At 48.1% G+C, this 23,036-nt stretch overlaps 1 protein-coding gene across 1 annotated transcript; it reads left to right on the top strand.

The window, feature by feature from the left end:
- Window positions 1-8,441: 8,441 nt before the first annotated feature.
- Cdk5r2 (cyclin dependent kinase 5 regulatory subunit 2) lies at window positions 8,442-10,808 on the top strand. The gene has a single exon (XM_045148007.1). It carries the CDS (start codon window positions 8,442-8,444, stop codon window positions 9,600-9,602), a length of 1,161 nt encoding a protein of 386 aa, XP_045003942.1. The 3' UTR covers window positions 9,603-10,808.
- The last annotated feature ends 12,228 nt before the right edge of the window (window positions 10,809-23,036 follow it).

The raw sequence follows: 23,036 nt of genomic DNA, 5'->3' as shown, positions 1-23,036 counted from the left end.
TAATCCCCAGAGGTGGATTCACACCATACCTGGCCCAACTCTCACCTTGGTCTCAATGGTTCAAAGACCAGTGCAGATAGATGGCTCAGTGATTAAAGGCACTTATTTGCAAAGCCTGATGGCCTGGGTTCATTTCCTCAGTACCTCAGTAAAGCAAGGTGTACAAAGTGGCACATGCATCTGGAGATGGTTACAATGGTGTGCCATACTCTTTATCTCAAAAAAATAAATTAGAAATAAAAATGTGTAGGGCTCTAGTTTATGAAATTGGGAATGCATTTTACTCAGAGGTCTGTGGTAATTTCAAACAGGTGCTCCCCATAAATGCATGTCTTTTGACTGCTTGGTGCCCAGGAGGTGGCAATTTGAGAGGTGGAGGCTTGCTGGAGAAGGTGTTTTGCTGAGAGTGAGCTTAGAGTTGCTATAGCCAGCTCCCCTTTGCCAGGGCTGAGCTCACTCTCCTGTTTTCCACCTGCTATGGCAGAGGCAATATCTAGCCTCTGCTCTTCCATTTTTAAATTGCCATCATGATACTTTTCCCTCAGAACTGTAAGCTAAAATAAATCCTTTCCTCCCATGAGCTGCTTTAGGTCAGGTGTTTTGTTCCAGCAATGTGAAGTTAACTACAACCAGACCAAGATAAAGAACTGTCTTGGGCTGGAGAGATGGCTTAGTGGATAAGGCATTTGCCTGCAAAGCCAAAGGATCCTGGTTCAATTTTCCAGGACCCAGGTAAACCAGATGCACAAGGAGGCGCAAGCATCTGGAGTTCATTTGCAGTGGCTGGAGGTCATGGCATGCACATTCTCTCTCTCTCGCTCTCCCCCCCCCCACATCTTTCTTTCTCTCAAATAAATAAATATATTAAGAAATTGTCTTTAGAATTGTGGATTTTAGCTCAGTGGTAGTGTTTGTCTATCATTCAAAACCCTGGGTTTGAGCCCACAAAAGTGAAAGGAAGAAAGGAAGGGTCTTTAGCTGAGTGAGGTGCTACACATTTATAACCTTGGGCTACATAGTCATAGAACCTTGACTAAAAAAGAGTGGACTATGTTGGCACACCCCTTTAATCCCAGCACTCAGATAGGCTGAGGTAGGAGGATTGCTGTGAGCTTGAGGCCTGCTTGGGACTACATAATGAATTCCAGGTCACCCTGGGCTAGAGTAAGACCTTACCTTGAAAAACAAAACAAAACAACAAAAGAATGATGATGTTCTAGAACTAGGGAGAGGCAAGTATAAATTAATGAACCTGTTTCAAAGCCATCCCCCACTCACCCCTAATCTTGGAGCAGTAAGACATAAACAGAAATGGCTTTTATCCAAAGATGCTGTAGCAATAAGCAGACCTACCAGGAACCTTCACACAAGCAGTTACTCATTAACCCCTTTCACGTTCGGTGGGGAGGGATCTCTGTCAGGATGGTAGAGCAGAGGCCCGAAAGGTGCTGACCATCACTGCTTGGGTATGACAAGAATGGCCAGATTGGAGGGGATGCAGTACCAAGTTGGGGACCTGGATCTTAACTGAAAGTTGATTTAAGCTCCCTGTGTATGGGAATTTAGGGCAAGCTGGAACTGGATTAACTATAACGATGGAAGGTGGAGGGGGATGGGCAGGATTAGCAGTTGTCAAATCCCATCTGTAAGTGATCCTAGAGTGCTGATCATTTCACTAGTTATTGCCATTTTTCATATCTCTTCTGCCTATATTGCACCCTTCTTTTGGAGACTGAGCCCTGTTTCCCACCTTTTTGTGTTCCTATCAAAGTCCCTTACCTTACCAAGTTTCCTAATTACTCTTAGTTCACACAGATTTTACAAATTTGCAGAACACTTTTCTCCAAACCCTTGACAAGCAGAACAGACTCTCCATGGAGTATCTAGAGCTTTGGAGAGACAATGGGTGTGTGGAATGCCTTATAGAAAGTACAGCTGGTGGGGGGGGGGGAGTGGTGAGGAGAGGGCTCTGTGGATAATGTACTTGCTACACAAGTGCAAGTCCCTGAGTTCGGATCCCCAACACCCAAGTAAAGCCAGATGCTATGACGTTAGTACTGTAATCCCAGTGTGCCTACAAGAAGGGGGGTGGAAACAGGAGAACAGCCCTGAAGTTCACAGGACAGCTAGCTGGTGAGGGCTATAGTGAACGAGGGAAGGAGCAGAGACCCTGCCTCATGCAAAGAGGAAAGCGGGGCACACCTGAGGTTTTCCTCTGCTCTCCACAGGTGCTGAGGCATGCACATACTGCACTCACACACACGAACACACACATGCACACACACACACCCCACAGGCAGAACATGGGGCCTGACTCATGAAGTTCATGAGGCCTGCAATGGGACCAGGGAAGGGGGTTAGTGCCTCATACACTGGAGCAGGCCAAGCTCTAGATATAATGATCGTATATAATTTGTGACAGCTAACATTTTTGAACACCAAATACATGTAATATACACACACTGTTTGAACATTGCAAGATGGAATAAACTCTTATAGTAACCCTATGGTGATGATACACTTTTCAAAAAATATTTTATTTATTTATTTGAGAGAGAGGCAGATCAAGAAAGAGAAGAGGGTGAGGAGAGAGAGAATGGGCGCTCCAGTGTCTAAGCCACTGCAAACAAACTCCATATACATGTGCTACCTTGTGCATTTGACTTTACATGGGTCCTAGGGAATCAAATTTGGGTCCTTTGGCTTTGCAGACAAACACCTTAACCACTCAGCCATCTCTCCAGCCCAATGATCCCCTTTTATAGACCTCAGAAGAATTAAAATTTTCAGAGGTCTTAGCTCCTAAGTGGAGGGTTGGATTGGAACCCAGACCTGAGTGACTCCATAAGTCATATAAAAGTCTCTGTGGGGCTGGAGAGATTGCTCAGTGGTTAAGGCACTTGATTGAAAAACCTAACAACCTGGGTTTGATTCCCCAGTACCCACATAGAGCCAGATGCACAAAAGAGGTACATGCATCTGGAGTTCATTTGTAGGGACTGGAGGCCCTCATAATCCCGTTCTCTTTGTCTCTCTCTTCCTTCTGTCTCTCTCTGCTTGCAAGTAAATAAATAAAAATATTTTAAAGGCAGGCATGGTAGTATATACCTTTAATCCTAGCACTTGGGAGACTGAGGTAGGAGGATTGCTGTGAGTTTGAGGTTAGCCTGAGACTATATAGTAAATTCCAGGCCAGCCTGGGCTAGAATGAGACCCTACCTCAAAGAATATTATATACATACATACATACATACATACATACATACACACACAAATGTCTCTGTATCTCTCTCACTCAAGGTTACAGAAATTTTTCTGTGCTATTTGTGAAAGAGTACATTTCTTCTTGGCTCTTCGTTCTGCTAATAAAATCTGGCCAGTGAACTCCTTGTTCCTTCCCAAAGGTGGACTTGACCCTAGAGGTCAGCCCCTCCCAGGAGTTATTCTTCAGTGATCCCTGTAAATCAAGATAAGAAAGATCATGGATATTTTTTATAATCATGGAAGTTGTTAATAAAAAAAATTTGAAGAAAAAAAAAAAAGATCATGGTTGCAGGTGAAGTCTAGGGACCAAGTACCCTGCAGAGACTGTTGGGGACAGATGAAAGTGGGCCTTGGGGAGAGAGAAAGCTATGTGCAGCTTTGGGGTACATCTGAGCTGGAGTTCTCAAAGTTTCCCCAAGAGTCCTCAGGAGCGGGATTTTCAAATCTTGCTGGGCTAGGTTGGGCACAGACAGAACCTTCTAACCCAGGGCATGGGGTGGGAAGGTAGGCAGGATAATGGACACGGCACTAAATGAAGACCCAGTCACAGTGGCAGCTTCTGGCAGCCACCTGCCTGGTTGAGATGGAAACGCTGATTCCAGCTCCAGCCCCCAGACAGGCTAAGAATATCTCAGCCGAGCAACAGCCACCACCCCCGCCCTTCTTGATCTGTGCCTACATCTGTAGTGCTATCCTGGGTACAGTGAGGAGATGGAGTGGGGGGATTGTGGGGTGCAGGGTGAGGGAGAGGAGGCCAAGAGGGGCTTGGTGGAGGCAGAAGGTGAACCGAGAAAGAATTTCTAGGGAAGGCTGGGAGGAGTGAGCTGTCCCCAGGGAGTAACCAGAGCCAGGAGAGACGATGCAGGTAAGGACAGGAGAGGGCTTGTATGGGTAAGGAGAAGGGACACATGGCTCCCTTGGAAGGACTAGAACTCATGGCAGGGAGCTTCCAGTTCACCTCTGCCCTGTTGTGTGCCTTCATCTACCCTTCCTCTACCTCAGGATTGGTCCCTTCTCTCCACCTCAGAGTGCCACATTCTTTGTCCACATTCCCAGTCCTATTCCTGTTATAAAAATCCTGTATGTAGACACTTTAATTAAGTCCTTTTATTTATTTTATTTTTTTAAAAATTATTTATTTATTTATTTGAGAGTGACAGACATAGAGAGAAAGACAGATAGAGGAAGAGAGAGAGAATGGGTGCGCCAGGGCTTCCAGCCTCTGCAAACGAACTCCAGACGCGTGTGCCCCCTTGTGCATCTGGCTAACGTGGGACCTGGGGAACCGAGCCTCGAACCGGGGTCCTTAGGCTTCACAGGCAAGCGCTTAACCGCTAAGCCATCTCTCCAGCCCTAATTAAGTCCTTTTAGCAAGGAGCCTACTGCTAGGGAAAGAGGTGAAAAATTGGGGGGGGGGTTTTCCTTCCTCACAGCAGGTTCTTCTCTCTTCCCACTCATCCTATTATCTTGGGAGGGTTCTGGTCCCATCTATCACTGCCCCCCCACCAAGACCTTACTCCTCCCTCCCCAGCTCTCCTGTGATAAAGTAGCCAGGAGAGAGGAGAGGGAAGAGAGCTGGGCTGATGTATACCCTCTACCTCGTACAGCTCAGAACCCAAGAGCCTGGGGTGGGGCTGTTGGATTTCCCGGGAAGTTAGAGGTGGGCAGCGGAATCCAGGCACTCGGCTGCCCAGGCCGGGCCTCCCTTCTGACTGATTTAAGAACTTGTGTTGCCATTACTCTTAGTAGGGGCTCCTAGGGGACATGTGCATACACTGACCTTGGGGTCTGGGATCTCCAGGTTTGATATTTACCAAGGGTCTCCTGGACCTCACAGCTTCTTCAGACATCCTCTCTATGCCTTCTAATCTTCCAGGACTCTTGAAAAGCTCAGAGGGACCGAGAGCCATTTACATTGTTAAGGCCTTGAGCTCCTCTCCCTCTCCCTCCCAGGCTGAGCTGCAGAAGTGCCGACACTGTGCACACAAAGCCTGAGCCCCACAGACAGGACCAGATTAGGGAGAAGCTGACAGGGCTAGAGATTCAGGGAGACCGATTCCTAGGCAAGATCTGATTTGGAATCAGAGCTGAAGAACTGGATGAGCCTTTAGGAATCCTCTTCCTACACAATTCCTAAAGTGTCATTTTATGCTTTTAATATTCATTTTTATCCGATAAAGAAGTAAAATATGCCAAATCCATGCATTTTAAATATGAAGAATCAGGGGCTTGGAGAGCTGACATGACTTCCCCAAGGTTATATAACTAGCAAAGCACGGGCTAGAACTCCTGGTTCCTGCCCTCTCGACTACGTCGTCTCACAGAGGGAGACCAAGGGAGGAAGTCTAGGATTCATGGCCTGCAGACATTGCAGGCTCACCTGCCCAGGTAGATGAGTGTTGGGCTCTCCTGAGCTGAATTCTGGTGACCCTCATCAATGAGACCACAATCCTGCCCTGGGCCCTACAGCTCTTGGGTATGGGCCTAAAGTTCCAGCATGGAAGAGCCTCCAGAAATAACCTATTACCTGGACAGGGTGCCATTCTAGGTGACCTACAGAGTGTTGGAAACAGACACGGAGCTTGACCTCAGCACTGTTCTACAGGTCCATACTGGAAGTGGTCAGATGAGAAACAACATCCAGGCTGTGGTGGTTTGATTCAGGGGTCCCCCATAAGCTCATGTGTTCTGAATACTAGGTTCCCAGCTGGTGGCAATTTAGGAATTGGAGCCTCCTCCAGGTGGTGTGTTGTTGGGGGCAGGATTATGGGTGTTATAGCCAGCTTCCTCTTGCCAATGTTTGGCACACTCTGCTGCCACCATTGCCACCTAGTTTGGGGATCCTGAAGCACAGCAGGACATTCTTGGTTCTGACAAATAGGATTGCAGTAGGTCTAGGCCTGGTGTGTGTGTGTGTGGGGGGGGAGACCAAGATGGTGATATCCATAGGTGCTGCAGGGAAGGTCTTGTCCTAAATGACACCAGCAATAGGCCTTCCATCAACAAGGGGCTCCTGGGAGCAGATCAGGAAGGACCCATGTGCCATTCAGATCCACGTGCCCAGTCTCCGCCAGCACAACTAAGTCTCTGTGGGGCCTGTCCTTAACTACCAGTGAGCCAACTGTTCCTTGGGTGTCAAATAAAGGCTGACTCAGAAGGCCCTGTAGGAGGAAGTGGGGCCAATTACAGGAGCTGAAAAGAGGGAACATTTCCTTGAAACTATGGAGAGAATGAGAGGTTTGCAGATCAGCTTGGGCTACAAGAGAATAGAGATGGGATCTAAAGGCACAGACAAGAGAGACCCTGCTGAGAAAGTGTACACTAGGCACTGAGTCAGGGAGAAGGTACAGTATGTGACCATGACTGTGGTGAAGAGAAGGTGATTCAAGACAGCCAGGCTTCAGGCCTCCAGGAGGCGGTGTGTGAGTGGGGGCTGTGAGACCGCAAAGAAAAAGCTAAGGCAGCTGCCACCCAGGGGGATTGTGAGATAGCCTATCTGGAAGGAAGTGTGTGTATACACATGGGTGTGCGTGCACACACACACGTGAGTGCACACTGACTCTGACTGCAGTGGATCTTTGCTTATGTGTTGGGTCGGGGAGGAGATAGTGGCAGGCATGGAGGTACTCCTGGGAAGCTGACGAAGAACGATGGTGAGTTTCAGTTCAGCTTTATGAGAAGAGAACATGACAGAGACAGACACACAGACACAGGGACAGAGGGTATCGAGGATAATTCCTGGGATTTTACTGAATGGGTGGGCAATGTGACCATCTCTCCGCATCAAACCCAACCCACCTGCAAGGTCCACCTAAGAAACTGGAAGACTCCTGGGATGAGAGTCACAGAGAGTAGAATGCAAGAGGGATGGACTGGTCCTATAAGGCACACAGGACAGAGTGAGTGGTGCTCAGGACCCCCAGGTAAGACCCTGAGAGTCCAAACCCCACAACAAAGGCCTGTGGACATTGCAGAGGGAACGGCGAGTCCCAGAAGTAAATGGGCAGGACTCAGGCGAACACCTAGCAGCTGCGAGTGGGACCAGCTGGGATCTCATCTAAGCAGCTGGAAGCATTTAACGATGAAAACCTGCTTCGAGTTGGACCTAGGTCTGGAGTGGCATTTGGGCCAACCTTCATGGACCCCTTCCCACAGAGAAGGCCCCATCACTGACCCAACCTACTGATTCAATGTCCACTGTTCGTCTAGAGACCAGTCATCCAATGTGTTGGTGGGCACAACCAAGCAAAAGGAGCCGCCCAGGCAGAGAATCAAGACTACACGCAGCTGAATCAGGAACTTAGCCTAGGGGTCTTTCTCCCACTCTTCTCCCTGCCCGTGAAGCAAGGAACCCCCCCCCCCACCACAGGAAGAAGACTGACCTGCAGGAAGCCCTGCCCCCAGCATCCTCTCACCCCCTCTCACACGTGCTGCGGCAGCCCCCGAGTGGGGGTGGGGAGGAGGAAGGACAGACACCCCACTGCCGGACTGGAGGGACCAGCAGCCCAACCTCGTTGGACCCGGGGAGTCTGGATGTGGGGACTCACTGCCCCACCCCTAAATAAACTCAAAGGCAGTCAGAAGGAAAGGCTGTTCCTATGGCTTCTCTACTACCTGCTGCCGGGACCCCGGGCATGAAAACAGGCAGAGCCACGGCCCCTGGCACCTACAGGTGGAAGCAGCCATTTCCACGTCACCTCCACGCCAGGCTCAGACCCCGAAAGGGACCCTAAATCCACGGTCTCATCCCGCCCCCTCCCCCTTTCCCCTTTTCGGGTTTAGGTAAAGGATCAGGGAGACGCTGGGCGGTGGGTAGGGCAGGACTTATGGTTGCCAAGCAACGTTCCTATTGGTCAGAGCAGCTGCCAGTCAAGAGGACAGCTCGAGTCCGGATTGGCTGCGCGCGGCGGGGCGCGGCGCGGCCAAAGCTCGGGCCCGAGGGGTGGGGCTGACGCTGCAGCTGGCGCAGCTCAGACTCCGAGCCGCCGCCGCCGCCGCCGAGCAGCGGAGCAGCCCGGTCCCCCGCCCGTCCTCCCGCCCGCCGGCCCGCGCGCCCCGGCCGGGGCCAGGCGGCCCCCCCCCCCCGGTCGACCGCCGGGTCCCCCGGGGCTGCAGCAGCAGCAGCGGCTCCGCCCGCGGTTCCCGCCGGGGCCCGGGCGCCGGCCCCGCTCTGCAGGATGGGCACGGTGCTGTCGCTGTCCCCTGCCTCCTCCGCCAAAGGCCGGAGGCCCGGCGGGCTGCCCGAGGAGAAGAAGAAGGCTCCGCCCGCGGGGGACGAGGCGCTGGGGGGCTACGGGGCGCCGCCGGCGGGCAAGGGCGGCAAGGGCGAGAGTCGGCTCAAGCGGCCGTCCGTGCTCATCTCGGCCCTCACCTGGAAGCGCCTGGTGGCCGCGTCCGCCAAGAAGAAGAAAGGCAGCAAGAAGGTGACGCCCAAGCCCGCCTCCACCGGCCCCGACCCGCTCGTCCAGCAGCGCAACCGCGAGAACCTTCTCCGCAAGGGCCGGGACGCCCCCGACGGCGGCGGCGGCGGCGGCGGTGCCAAGCCCCTGGCCGTACCGGTGCCCACGGTCCCCGCCGTCGCCGTCTGCGAACCCCCGTCGGCTGGCAGCGCTACCGCCCAGCCTCCGGGCTCCGGCGGGGGAAAGCCGCCGCCGCCGCCGCCGCCCCCAGCTCCGCAGGCGGCCCCGCCGGTGCCCGGTGGCTCTCCGCGGCGGGTCATCGTGCAGGCGTCCACGGGCGAGCTGCTGCGCTGCCTGGGGGACTTCGTGTGCCGGCGCTGCTACCGTCTCAAGGAGCTGAGCCCCGGCGAGCTGGTGGGCTGGTTCCGCGGCGTGGACCGCTCGCTGCTGCTGCAGGGTTGGCAAGACCAGGCCTTCATCACGCCCGCCAACCTGGTGTTCGTGTACCTGCTGTGCCGGGAGTCGCTGCGCGGGGACGAGCTGGCGTCGGCCGCCGAGCTGCAGGCCGCCTTCCTCACCTGCCTCTACCTCGCCTACTCCTACATGGGCAACGAGATCTCCTACCCGCTCAAGCCCTTCCTCGTGGAGCCCGACAAGGAGCGCTTCTGGCAGCGCTGCCTGCGCCTCATCCAGCGGCTCAGCCCGCAGATGCTGCGGCTCAACGCCGACCCCCACTTCTTCACGCAAGTCTTTCAAGACCTCAAGAACGAGGGCGAGGCCGCGGCGGGCGCCGGGGGTCCACCGAGCGGAGGCGCATCCGCCGCCGCCACCACCGCCGCCGCCACCACCTCCTCTTCCTCCACCTCTTCCTCCTCCTCGGCCGCCAGGGACAGCTGCGCGGCCGGAGCCAAGCACTGGACTATGAACTTGGACCGCTAGGGATTCCCAGGGTCGTACCCGTCCCCCGTCCCAGCCCCTGACACATACCCGGAACCCCCGGGACCATCAAGCCACCGCAGCTATTACCGCCGCTCCGCGCCCGCCCGGGCTGGGCCGAGGAGGAGCCTCCCCTGCCCCGCGGGGGGGAAGGTGGAGGCTAGGACACCAGAGGCCGCGGTGTCTGGATTTGCTGGGCGTGGGGTGGCCATAGGGGGTGACCACGGGAAGGACGCCCCCGACTTCATTCGCCCTTCCCGTCTGTCTGTCTGTCTTGTCTGCGCCCATTATCTATCTACATTTATGCCCCGGTCTCTTCCTTCCCTGCCGTGAGCATCTGTAAGTCTGCCTCTCCCTGGGTTTGGTCCATTCCCTCACCTGTGTGTTCATCTTTCCTTCGGTCTGTATTCCTATCTCTGCTTTTCCATTTGGATCCTTACCCATCTCCACCTTAACCCTGGCGGAGCCCGATGATGTACCCTGTTGCCCTGTTTCTCTTCCAAACCTGTGTCCCCATCTTCCCTTCCTGTTCTCTTCCTTTCCTCCTGTCACGTGTCACCATCTTTCCTCCTTTCTGCTTTCCCTCTGTGCTTGTCATTCTGCATTTCTTCCTCCAACTGAGACCCTCTCCCCCCTCTTCCCCAGGTCTAAGGGACCTTTAGTTTTTAATTTGGATGAACTGAGGTGCGACAAGAAACTGCAGCCCCAGGTGCCCAAACACCAGAATGGTCCCTTGCCCCACCCCCATAGCCTCTCCCCACCTTTTCCAACGTGTTGCATGCTGGGAGTTGAGGGAGAAGGGGCTACCTCTTTCATTCAGACGGCTGAGATTTGGGGATGAAATCCAACCTGGGCACTCTGCCGGTGGTGGGGTGCCTCTGTTGGATGGGTGAAAAGAGAGAAAACTCTTAGTGTTCTGGGGAAGGGGCGTCCTCTTCCTTATCCTTAGACTTCCTGTTATATTGCCCCCCCCCCACATGTTAATTTATTTTGCTGTTTCCGGAGGGAGGGGTGGGAGGGGCTGGGCCGGGAACTGTCCGAGGTGCTGATCTGGGCGGGACCGGAATCCTCCCGGGAGAGTACCAGGGACTGGGTTGGACCTGGGGCCTTGTCCAAGGTGCCAATGATGCGGGCCGTCGACGCGGGCCGCACTATCTCTGTCTGTCCGTCTGTCCCGGAGAGAACTATAAAGCGCTGGAGGCGCCTGCAGATGGTTTTGCGCCGGCCTTTCTTTGGGACCCCGGAGGGTGGGAAGGAATGGGTTGCGGGGGTAAAACTGTCAGGGTTGGGCAGGAGGGCAAGACCTAAGGGCCTAGTTGGGAAGAGCAGTCCCTTAGAACTGTAGGTACCTGTCCATGTTAGGGGCTTCCATTTTTTCAGAGAGTAAAGCGACCTAGCCAAGGGTTGAGGCTGAATCGGTCTCCCTGTACTGACCTCCATTTTGTCTTACCTAGCTCCTTATTAATGCCCAGGCCACTTAAGGTCGAGTGGTGAGGATAGCAGAAGCCATTCCCCTCCATGAGGTTACCCGTTGGCCAGCAGCTATCATTGTTTTTCTCTTCTCCCCACCAGGCACCATCATGTGTCAAGACTAGTCAGGCCTGACTATGTGGTCACCACTGGGGCGCAGGATGGTTAGGGGCCTGGCTGCCACACTCAACCCTCCATGTGCCCAACCATCACTACTACTGGGACGTTCCGAGGCTACTTGGGTCATGTGCCCCACCCAGGGCAGTCTTGGGAGGTCCATTCTTGCTTGAGAATCAGACCTTGTGCTTTAATCACCAGGGGCCCTCAGACACAGGCAAAAAAACAAAAAAAAAAGGGGTGGGGGAGAACACAGCCTTTTTCCGTGCTTGAAAGAAGGGAAGAAATAAGCTTATTTATTTTGGCCTAAAATCCCTAGTCTTAGGGATTGCCTTCTTAACGACTCTACTAAACATCCTGTTCACTGTTGCGTTGGCTGAGGGAGGCCTGGCTTCAAAGCACAGAGCTTGTGGCTCCAGACTTCATCTCCATGGACGCGGCGAGGATCCGGAGAGGAAGGGGGATGCGCCGGCCGAACTAGGGCCTCGGGCTCGCTGTCCGTGGTGCTGACCGGCGCGTTCGTGCAGGGTGGGGGCTTGCACCAGCAGAGCGTTGGGGACTCGGCCTCAACGAGGTCCTGTGGATTATTCAGGAATGGGATGTGAGCTGTTCCGGGGCGGATCACAGAAGTCGGCCTGAGAACCCAGGAATGTCTTCTCCCACTTGTCCTCGGGGCAAGACTTAGATTTCACCCAGCGCCCTGAGCTTGAGCACCCGGCCCAGAGCCGGAAATCCTCAGTCCAGATTTGTGAATCGAGTTCCCGGGGGAGGGGGGGAGGGGGCACTGGCGGAAGGGGAGGCGGGAGCCGCCGCCCATTGGCTGGAATTTGGCGCAGTCAGCGCGGTGCCGTCATCTCTCTGGATTTGGGAGGAGGGAGGGAGGGAGGATCACTTGGGTCACTCGGCGGCTGTCGCCATAGTAACCAGACTGAGCGGGCGGGGCCGCCTCTCAACTCGCCTACCTATAACTGGGGAAACAACCCTGGCTCTCTTTATTTGGAACTAATTAGCGAGACTAGCTTCTTGGTGGGAATTCAGAGTTAGAGCAGCCTAAAGGTAGGGGTCGGAGGGTGATAGGGGACAAGAGAACCCACCGAGATCTTCAAATACCCTGCCCTTGGGAGGCGTCTGGACCCTGCTCGCGAGCTCCCAGACACAGCATCTTCCCTTTCTGAGCGCGCGCGCGCACAGGTCCTCACGTCCGCGCGCGCGAGCAAGCGCTTCCAGGAACCTGTGGCCTGGCACTTGGAGAACTAGAAGTAGTGGAGAAGCATCGTGAATGGCGTCAAGCTAAATCTTTCCTCGCCATGCTCCAAAACCTGAGATACTTCTATAATACGATTACCGGGGGCGGGGGGAGGGTGCGCACTGGACGATGGATCAACAACAGGAATTAGCTTCCCTGGGTCAGATTTGGTCAGTCCTGTTTTCTTTGTCAGGACAGCAGTAGGCAGAAGGACCCACCCAGAACACTCTTGAGGAGCCAAAGGGAGAAAAGAGTAAGGGCGAAGAAGTAGGAAAAGTGAGTCCAGGCTGGTGAAGAGGGCCCAGAGCTCTTGAGCCCAGCGGGACCAGACGTGAACTATATGGAGATGGAGAATGGGAGATGAGAACCCGGCTGGAGCCACATGACTCAGCATTTCCCCCAGCAAAGCGCTGGAGCCATTCTTCCTGCTCTGGGAGCAGAGTGGAGGCCTAAGGGAGAAAGCCAATAGATGGACAACAAGTGGTGAGGCCCTTTGCATGAGGTAGGCATTGGCACATTTTAACTTAGAAACAGGCACGAACGAATGCATTTATACCGAGGAAGGTTCATTCAATCGTAATGCATACATATCTCTGTGCTTCCCCCACACCTTAATTGTCCCATTTGCTGGAGCAGAGGACATTCGGTTCTGAGAGCCATGTTTGCCTGTCCCTAGAATACCTTAGTACTTATTGCAAGAAGAGGAATGCAAAAAATAAAAATAAAAAAATAAAAAACCCTCAGCTATGAAGGGAGGAAAGTTGTCATGACAACTACTTTGCCAGCCAGCCAGGGTGCCCAGCAACCAGAGTGTCTGTTATTATCCAAGAGAACATCCTATGGCTTCTGCACACTGGGTTCCCCCCTTGGTCACGCAGATGGGTTCCACTGGAAGATTTCTGCCACACTGACAGCCAAAGCGGCCTTTCCAGTCAGGCTACCACAATCAGGGGCAGCTGAAAGCTCAGATAGAGGGGCCTGACCTTCCTGTACCTCAATTTCAAGTCAAATAGCTTTTCTCCTTATGAGATGCTATTGGTACGTAAAGGTTACTGTAGGAGGGAAAGTCATGTTCTTTTTTAAGCAATTTATTTATTGGCGAGAGAACATGGGTGTGTCAGGGCCTCCTGCCACTGCAAATTCCAGATACGTGATCCTGGCTTTACATGGGTGCTGGGGAATCAAACCCAGACAGGCAGGCTTTGCAAACAAGGGCCTTTCACTGCTGAGCCATCTCTGGAGCCTCGAGTGTCATGTTCTTTTGTCATGTAGCCACTGGTAACTTGCGCCCCCAACCACGCTCATGCGAGCACCCCTAACTAAACTGAGTGGGACATGTGCACACATGAAAGTAGCAGGGGGAGGGCTTTGGGGAAGAAGGGGTCAGTGAGAGTAGGAGGAAGATAAGGGAGGTTAATTGAGTGTGAATATAAGATATATGAAATTGTCAAAGAATAAATTAAAACATTTTTTCTCAATGTTTATTAACATTTTCCATGATTATAAAAAATATCCCGTGGTAATATTCCCCCCCACACACACTTTCCCCTTTGAAATTCCATTCTCCATCATATCCCCTCCCCATCTCAATCAGTCTCTCTTTTATTTTGATGTCATGATCTTTTCCTCCTCTTATGATGGTCTTAAGTAGGTAGTGTCAGGCACTGTGTGGTCATGGACATCCAGGCCATTTTATGTCTGGAGGGAGCACGTTGTAAGGAGTCTGACCCTTCCTTTGGCTCTTACATTCTTTCTGCTACCCCTTATGCATTAGACCCTGAACCTTGGAAGGTGTGATCAAGATGTTACTCAGTACTTTAGTCACTTCTTTCCAGCACTATGATACCTTCTGAGTCATCCCAAGGTCACTGACATCTGAAAAGAGAAGATTCTCTACCAAAAGTGAGAGTAGCATTAATATAAGGGTATTTAAATATTAAGAGAAGTGCTTACTGGGCAGTTTGATAAGCACAGAATATACATTTTTCAAGACATCAACAGATGTTACAACCCTAGGCCTCATGACTACCCCTGTTTTAAGTTTTCAGTATCAGGGATGTGTCGTCCCCCCCCCCCCCCGTGGAGCGGGCCTACAGTCGAGTTGGGGGGCAGTTGGTTTCCACCATGACAGACGTGACACTATTGCACCCGTTGGCTCATTTGGCCTGGCTGGTCAATTATAAGGCTTGCAGTGTCCACTGCTGAGTAACTTCACTGGTGATATCTCTTTCTCCCATTGAACTGCACGCAGAATGGCTCCTTCAAGCTTTCTGTCAGCTGGTCTACGTGGAGGAGGTTATCATCTCAGTTCCAGCAGGATTTCTCAGTGGCCTTGCAGCCCAAGTATGTGGAGTCTTCAGCAATAGGATCTTACCATCTATTCCTGGTGGGAAACCAAGGGCCACAGCAATGGCCTATAACGTTTTGGGGGCATCAGGACCTTCCCTAGCCAACATCCCTGGCACTGAAAATTTTCTAACAATGATCTATGGCTCCTGAGTGTTCCATTGTCTGAAACCAGAGGATTCCATATGATATATTTGCATCCTCTTAGATTTTTATTAGCCCTCCCTCCACCTTTCCTTTACTCAATCTCTTCCCCTGACCTCACTTTGGGCCTTTTCACCTCCATTAATCTGTTCTTTTACTTACATATATACAATACCAATGTATTAAGTACCCTCCTCACTTCCTTTTTCTTCCCTTTATATCTCTTTAACTTACTGGCCTCTGCTACTGAGTTTTTTCCTTCTCACACAGAAGCACAATCATTGTAGCTAAGATCCACAGATGAGGGAGAATATGCAGTGCTTAGCTTTCTGGGCCTGGGTTACCTCACTTACTGTAATCCTTTCCAGATCCATCCATTTTCCTGCAAATTTCATAACTTCATTTTTCTTTACTGCTGAGTAGAAGAACTCCATTGTCAAATGTGCCACATCTTCATTATCCACTCATCAGTTGAAGGACATCTAGGCTGGTTCCATTTCCCAACTATTATGAATTGATCAGCAATAAACATGGTTGAGCATGTACTTCTAAGGAAATGGGATGAGTCCTTAGGATATATGCCTAGGAGTGCTATAGCTGGGTCATATGGTAGATGAATTTTTAGCTGTCTTAGGAACCTCCACACTGTTTTCCACAATGGCTGGAGCAGATTGCATTCCCACCAGCAGTGTAGAAGGGTTCCTTTTTTTCCACATCCCCACCAGCATTTATGATCATTTCTTTTCATGATGGTAGCCAATCTGACAGGAGTGAAATGGATTCTCAATTTAGTTTTAATATGCATTTCCCTGATGTCTAGGGATATAGAACATTTTTTAGATGCTTATATGCCATCCATATTTCTTCTTTTGAGAACTCTCTATTTAGTTCCATAGCCCATTTTTAAATTGGCTTGTTTGACTTCTTATTTTTTAACTTTTTGAGTTCTTTTTATATCCTAGATATTAGTCCTGTATCAGATATATAGCTGGCAAAGATTTTTTCCCATTCTGTAGGTTGCCTCTTTGCTTTCTTCATAGTGTCCTTTGCAGTACAAAATCTTTGTAATTTCATGAGGTCCCAGTGAATAATCTGTGGTTTTATTGCCTGAGCAATTGGGGTTATATTCAGAAAGTCTTTGCCAAGACCAATATGTTGAAGGGTTTCCCCTAATTTTTCCTCTAGCAATTTCAGAGTTTCAGGTATGATGTTAAGGTCTTTAGTCTATTTGGATTTAATTCTGGTGCATGGAGGGAGAGAAGAATCGATTTTCATCCTTCTACAGATACATATCCAGTTTTCCCAGCACCATTTGCTGAAGAGGCTGTCTTTTCTCCAATGAGTATTTGTGGCATTTTTATCAAATATCAATTGGCTATAGCTACCTGGACTTATATCTGGGTCCTCTATTCTGTTCCATTGATCTACATATCTGCTTTTGTGCCAGTACCATGCTGTTTTTGTTACTATGACTCTGTAGCATAGGTTAAAATCAGGTATGGTGCCTCCCGACTTATTTTTGTTGCTCAGTATTATTTTAGATATTCGAGGTTTTTTGTGATTCCAAATGAATTTTTGGATTGTTTTTTCTATTTCCATGAATAATGCCTCTGGAATTTTGATGAGGATTGCATTAAATGTGTAGATTGCTTTTGGTAAGATTGCCATTTTCACAATATTGATTCTTCCAATCCAGGAACAAAGGATGTTTTTCCATTTCCTAGTGTCTTCTGCAATTTCTTGCTTGAGTGTTTTATAGTTTTCATTGTAGAGATCCTTTACTTCCTTGGTTAGGTTTATTCCAAGGTACTTTATTTTCTTTGATGCAGTGGTGAATGGGAGTGATTCTCTGACTTCATCCTCTGTGTGTTTGTTGTTAGCATATAGGAAAGCTACTGATTTCTGTGTATTTATTTTGTATCCTGCTACATTGCTGTAGGTTTTGATCAGCTCTAACAGTTTGCTAGTAGAGTCTTTAGGGTCCTTTATGTATAGAATCATGTCATCTGCAAATAATGATGACTTGATCTCTTCCTTCCTAATTTGTATCCCTTTTATGTGTGTCTATTGCCTTATTGCTATGGATAAGATTTCCAGTACTCTATTAAATAAAAGTGGGGACAGTGGGCACCCTTGTCTTGTTTTTGATTTTAGTGAAAAAGCTTCCAGTTTTCCCCCATTTAGTAATATGTTGGCTGTAGGCTTATCATAAATAGCCTTTATTATATTGAAATATGTTCCTTCTATTCCCAGTCTCTGTAGGACTTTTATCATGAAGGGATGTTGGATTTTGTCTAATGCTTTATCTGTGTCTAATGAGATGATCATATGATTTTTGTCCTTCAGTCTATTTATATAACGTTATTACATTTATCTATTTGCATACGTTGAACCATCTCTGCACCTCTGTGGTAAGGCCTACTTAGTCAGGGTGAATGATCTTTCTGATATATTCTTGTATTCTGTTTGCCAATATTTTGTTGAGAATTTTTGCATCTGTGTTCATGAGGGAGATTGGTCTATAATTTTTTTTTTCTATCTTTGTCTAGTTTGGTATCAGGGTTATACTGGCTTCATAGAAGGAGTTTGGTAGGATTCCTTCTTTTTCTATCTTATGGAAAACCTTAAGAAGCAATGGTGTTAGTTCTTCCCTGAAGGTCTGGTAAAATTCAGCAGTGAATCCATCTGGGCCTGGACTTTTTTTAGTTGGGAGATTTTTGATAACTGCTTGGATCTCCATCCTTGTTATAGGTTTATTTAAGTGATTAATCTCATCTTGATTTAATTTAGGTAGGTCATATAAATCAAGGAAATCATTCATTTCAGATTTTTATACTTTGTGGAGTATATGCTTTTATAGTATGTCCCTATGATTTTTTGAATTTTTCTGGCATCTGTTTGATGTTACCTTTTTCATCTCTAATTTTATTAATTTGTGTCTCTTCTGTCTTTCTTTTGGTCAGATTTGCTAAGGGTTTATCAATATTGTTTATCCTTTCAAAGAATCAACTCTTTGTTTCATTGATTCTTTGGATTTTTTTGTTTCTACTTCACTAGTTTCTGCCCTAATCTTCATTATTTCTTCCCGTCTACTGATTTTTGGTTTGCCTTGTTCTTCGTTTTCCAAGGCTTTAAGATGAAGCATTAGGTCATTTACTTGCGACTTCTAATTTCTTAATATAGGTAATTAAAGCTATAAATTTACGTCTTAGGATTGCCTTCATTGTGTCCCAGAGATTTTGGTATGCTGTGTTCTCATTATCATTTGACTCTATAATTTTTTTTATTTCCTTCTTGATTTCTTCATTGACCCATTCATTATTTAGTAGTGTGTTATTTGATTTCCATGATTTTGTGTATGCTCTATAGCCTTTCTTGCTATTGATTCGTAGTTTGATTTCATTGTGGTCAGATAGAATGCAAGGAATTATTTCAGTTTTCCTGTATTTGTTAAGATTTGCTTTGTGTCCTAATATATGGTCTATTTTAGAGAATGTTCCATGTGCTGTTGAAATGAAATGTCCTGTAGATATCTGTTAGGTCCATTCCTTCTATGACTTCATTTAATACAGATGCCTCTCTGTTTATTTTTTCCCGGGATGACCTGTCAATTGATGAGAGTAGGTGTTGAAGTCACCCACTACCACTGTGTTTGGTGTTATCTGTGACCTTAGTTCTAATAGTGTTTGTTTGATGAGTTTGGGTGCCCCCATGTTAGGTGCATATATGTTTAGGATTGTAATGTCCTCCTGTTGGAGGGTGCCTTTAATCAATATAAAGTGACCTTCCTTATGTTTCTTAACTAATGTTGGACTGAAGTCTACCTTGTCAGATATTAAGATAGCAACCCCTGCTTGTTTTCTAGGCCCATTTGCTTGAAACACATTTTTCCAACCTTTCACCCTAAGATAGTGTCCATCCTTTGTAGAAAGGTGGGTTTCTTGGAGGCAACAAATTGAAGGTTCCTGTTTTTTAACCCAGTTTGCGAACCCATGCTTTTTGGTTGGGGCATTGAGGCCATTGATATTAAGAGATAATATTGAAAGGTGTGTATTCATTTTTGCCATTTTTTTGTAGTTCTTCTGGTTTTAAGTTTGCTCTCTTGTATTAACTAGTATTTGAGTATTGTTTGTTTTTTCCCGGTTCCTTATGTGTGTGCTTTTCTTTTTCTTCAGCATGGAGGATTCTTTCAAGTATTTTCTGTAGAGGTGGTTTTCTCTTCAAATACTCCTTTAGCCTGCTTTTGTCATGGAATGTCCTTATTTCTCCATCTATTTGAATGGATAGTTTTTCAGGATAAAGTAACCTTGGTTGATAGTTGTTATCTTTCAGGACTTGGAATACATCACTCCATGCACTTCTGGCTTTTAAAGTTTGTGTTGAATAATCTGCTGTAATCCTGATAGGCTTGCTTTTGTAGGTAACTTGATTTTTCTCTCTGACTGCTTTCAATATTTTTTCTTTGGTTTGTGTGTTTGGTAATTTGATTAAAATATGGTGAGGAGAGGTTCTTTCCAGGTTTTGTCTGGCTGGGGTTTTAAAGGGTTCTTGAATCTGCATTGGCACCTCTTTCCCAATTTGGGGGAAGTTTTCTTCTATGATTTTGTTGAAGACGCCTACTAGGGTAGGAGGTTAAGGCATTAGGTGTGGCTCTCAAGACTCTCCGAGTATCGTCAACAGTGACCCTAGGTGTTGGGTTTGCCTGCTATGAGAGGTAGAAGTAGACTGAGTGGAACAAAAAAACAGGCAGATTTTAAAGTTTAACTAAACAACGTACACTTTCAATGAAAAACAGGTCAGAGTATTTATCCAAGAGTAGGTATTTTTTTTTAATTTATTTATTTGAGAGCGACAGACACAGAGAGAAAGACAGATAGAGGGAATGGGTGCACCAGGGCCTCCAGCCACTGCAAACGAACTCCAGATGTGTGCGCCCCCTTGTGCATCTGGCTAATGTGGGACCTGGGGAATTGAGCCTTGAACGGGTCCTTAGGCTTCACAGGCAAGCGCTTATCTGCTAAGCCATCTCTCCAGCCCCAAGAGTAGGTATTATGACAACCAGATCCTCTAACTGTCCCTTAGGGTATGTGGTGCCCCACCACACCCTTAATCCTGACAATAAGGAGGTTATGATTTCTGGTCTGTTGAGGGTTCCAAGTCAGCTTGTGACCAGGTGAGACCTTTCCCTGGTGTAATCCCAGTGACCTCCTGCTTGGGTCCCACTGTTGGTTCAAGTTGGCATGGCCGGGTCCCTGGACCACTGCTGTGTTCACTGGAGCTGGGCATTGGCAGTGGGGAAGGGGAGGCTGCCAATGCTGCTCTAGTTCTCTCGCTGTTCCACGTGTTCTTCTACGTTGGGATCTACTCCTCTGTTTTTTACTGACACTCTCCCTTCGCGTTTCTTGAGCTTGCGGAGTGCTCTGGTGTGAATGGAAAAATCCCCTCACCTGGCTTCAGTGGACCTGCTGGAGCTGCTTCTGCCGGCCTTTGTGGGCTCTGGATGCTCTGGATTCCTCCTACTTCTCCGCTGCTGTTTCAATTTCCTATACACCTCACTTTTTAGTAAAAGTGTATATTTTGCTGAGGTTTTTTTTTTTTTTTTGGCTTTTTCCCTCCAGGTTGCTTTGGCATGGTACCTATGCTGCCACCTTAACTGGAAGTCTAAATTAAAATATTTTTAACAAGCAAATTATAAAGGGCTTGCTAAAACACATGGCACTGGTACAGGAATAGACAGGAGATGAATAAAGATAATCCAAAGGTAAACTTTGCTCTAGATAGGAATCTAATATAGAATGAAGGCACTAGAAATTCACTGAGGGGTTAGAATAGGGAGCAAACAGTTTTGGTACAACCAAGTAGTCATTTAGATCAAGAAAAAGGCCAGGTGTGGTGGCACATGCCTTTAATCCCAGCACTTGGAAGGAAGAGGTAGGAGAATCACTGTGAGTTCGAGGTCAGCCTGGAAATTCAGAGAGAGTTCCATGTCACCCTGGGCTAGAGTGAGACCCTACCTCAAAAAGCCAAACATACAAAAAAGGGGGGTGAATTTTTCCCCATTCTTTTTGCAAAAATAAATCCAAAACTGATCAAATATTTAATAAAAAGTTATATATGAAAGATATAAATATATATACCTATACATGTACACATATATGGTCTTAGAAGAGGAAACAATGTAACCTGGGTACTCAGGAAATTGTGTGGCAGAACAATCATGAAATTGAGGCCAAGCTGGGCTACATAGCAAGCCTCTATCTCAAAACAATAGAAATAAATAAAATATCTTCGACTGTATGTACTGACATAAAAGTGATCTGAAACATGTAGATAAATTAAGAGCTCTGTCACAGTACATATGAAACAACATAAACTATGCAAAACAAAGCAAATATCATTTGCATATGGATAACAGAAGCTTGAGAAAGAGATATGTCATATCACATTTTATTTTGTTTGCCATTTTGGGGGTGGAACACAAATCCACCTCACTCTTGACAAGTGACTTTTGGAGAGACTGCGTTTAATGTTGTCTGCGGGACTTCCACCTTACTTTTACAGCTTAACATTTTGTTTTTTAAGAGATTTAAAAAAAATATTCCATTTCATTTATTTACGTGAGAGAGAGAGGTTCACCTTCCATCCCATAACCCTGATTCTTTTCTTCAGACTATTCTTTCCATACTTGATAATTTTTCTCATTTATTTTACATGTCCTGTCAATAAACGGTGTATCCTGTTCACTGCTTGATCCCCAGCATCTGTTATCATGTGGGGAACTCACCAGAGAGTGAGAGAAGGACAGAGGAGGGCTAAGGAAGCAGTAGAGGCCTCACATGCACAAGGTGCTGGGCTGAGTCTTCAGAACCACATACAGTAGGCATGGGGCTGCACACCTGCCATCCCAGCCCTCAGAAGGCGAATGCAGGGGCATCATGACGTCACCTGCCCCTGGACTACATAGCAAGTTCCAGGCAGGGCAAGCCAAGCCTGGGCTACAAGAGCCTCTGTCCCTCTGCCCTCCCCTGCAAAAGGGAAAGAAGATAAGAAGGGAAGCGTGGAGGGACAAGAAAGGAGAGAGACTGGACAGTGACTGGAAAAGGAGAAGCTCACGTTCACAGTGCTGGTTCCTGCTCTCTCACACATCTCCACCGTCCCTCTGCTCTCTCACCCTCTTCAAGCTCTTTCCAACTGATAGGATCAAGAATGCCTCTTGCTGCATAAAGGAAGCTGGGGCCCGTCTAGCTCAGCAAGCATGTGTGATTACACACACAGCCCATGTGTGTTGTATGCACACACAGAGAACATGAATGCACATAGGTGCAAGACCATTTAAAGTGCACTTCTTGGGCTGGAGAGATGGCTTAGCGGTTAAGGCACATGCCTGAGAAGCCTAAGGACCTAGGTTCAATTCTCCAGGTCCCACAAAAGCCAGATGCACATGGTGGTGCTTGTGTTTGGAGTTCATTTGCAGAACTAGAGGCCCTCGCATGCCCATTCTTTCTCTCTCTGTGTCTCTAATAAATAAATAAATAATATGAAAAATAAAAAAAATCTTAAAGTGCACTTCTCTTTCTTTTGATAAGCACCACAGAAGAGCCACTACAAATACTAAAACTAGAAGAAAATCACTTTTTAAAAAAAATTTTTTTTTGTTGTTCATTTTTTTAATTTATTTACTTGAGAGTGACAGAGAGAGAAAGAGGCAGAGAGAGAGAGAGAGAGAGAGAGAGAGAGAGAGAGAATGGGCGAGCCAGGGCTTCCAGCCACTGCAAACGAACTCCAGACGCGTGGGCCCCCCTTGTGCATCTGGCTAACGTGGGTCCTGGGGAATCGAGCCTTGAACTGGGGTCCTTAGACTTCACAGGCAAGCGCTTAACCGCTAAGCCATCTCTTCAGCCCGAAAAATCACTTTTTATTTATTTATTTTTGTTTTCTCAAGGTAGGGTCTCACTCTAGCATAGGCTGGCCTGGAATTCACTATGTTATCTCAGGGTGGCCTCAAACTCATGGCAATCTTCCTACCTCTGCCTCCAGAGTGCTGGGATTAAAGGCGTGCGCCCGGCTGGAAATTACTTTTATTTTAAATTAAAAAGTTGTATATCCAAGTTATA

This window comes from Jaculus jaculus, chromosome 4, assembly GCF_020740685.1.
Source record: "Jaculus jaculus isolate mJacJac1 chromosome 4, mJacJac1.mat.Y.cur, whole genome shotgun sequence".
Classification (NCBI taxonomy): domain Eukaryota; kingdom Metazoa; phylum Chordata; class Mammalia; order Rodentia; family Dipodidae; genus Jaculus; species Jaculus jaculus.
The sequence above is the reverse complement of the archived record's forward strand: the minus strand, read 5'-3'. Positions and strand labels throughout refer to the sequence as shown.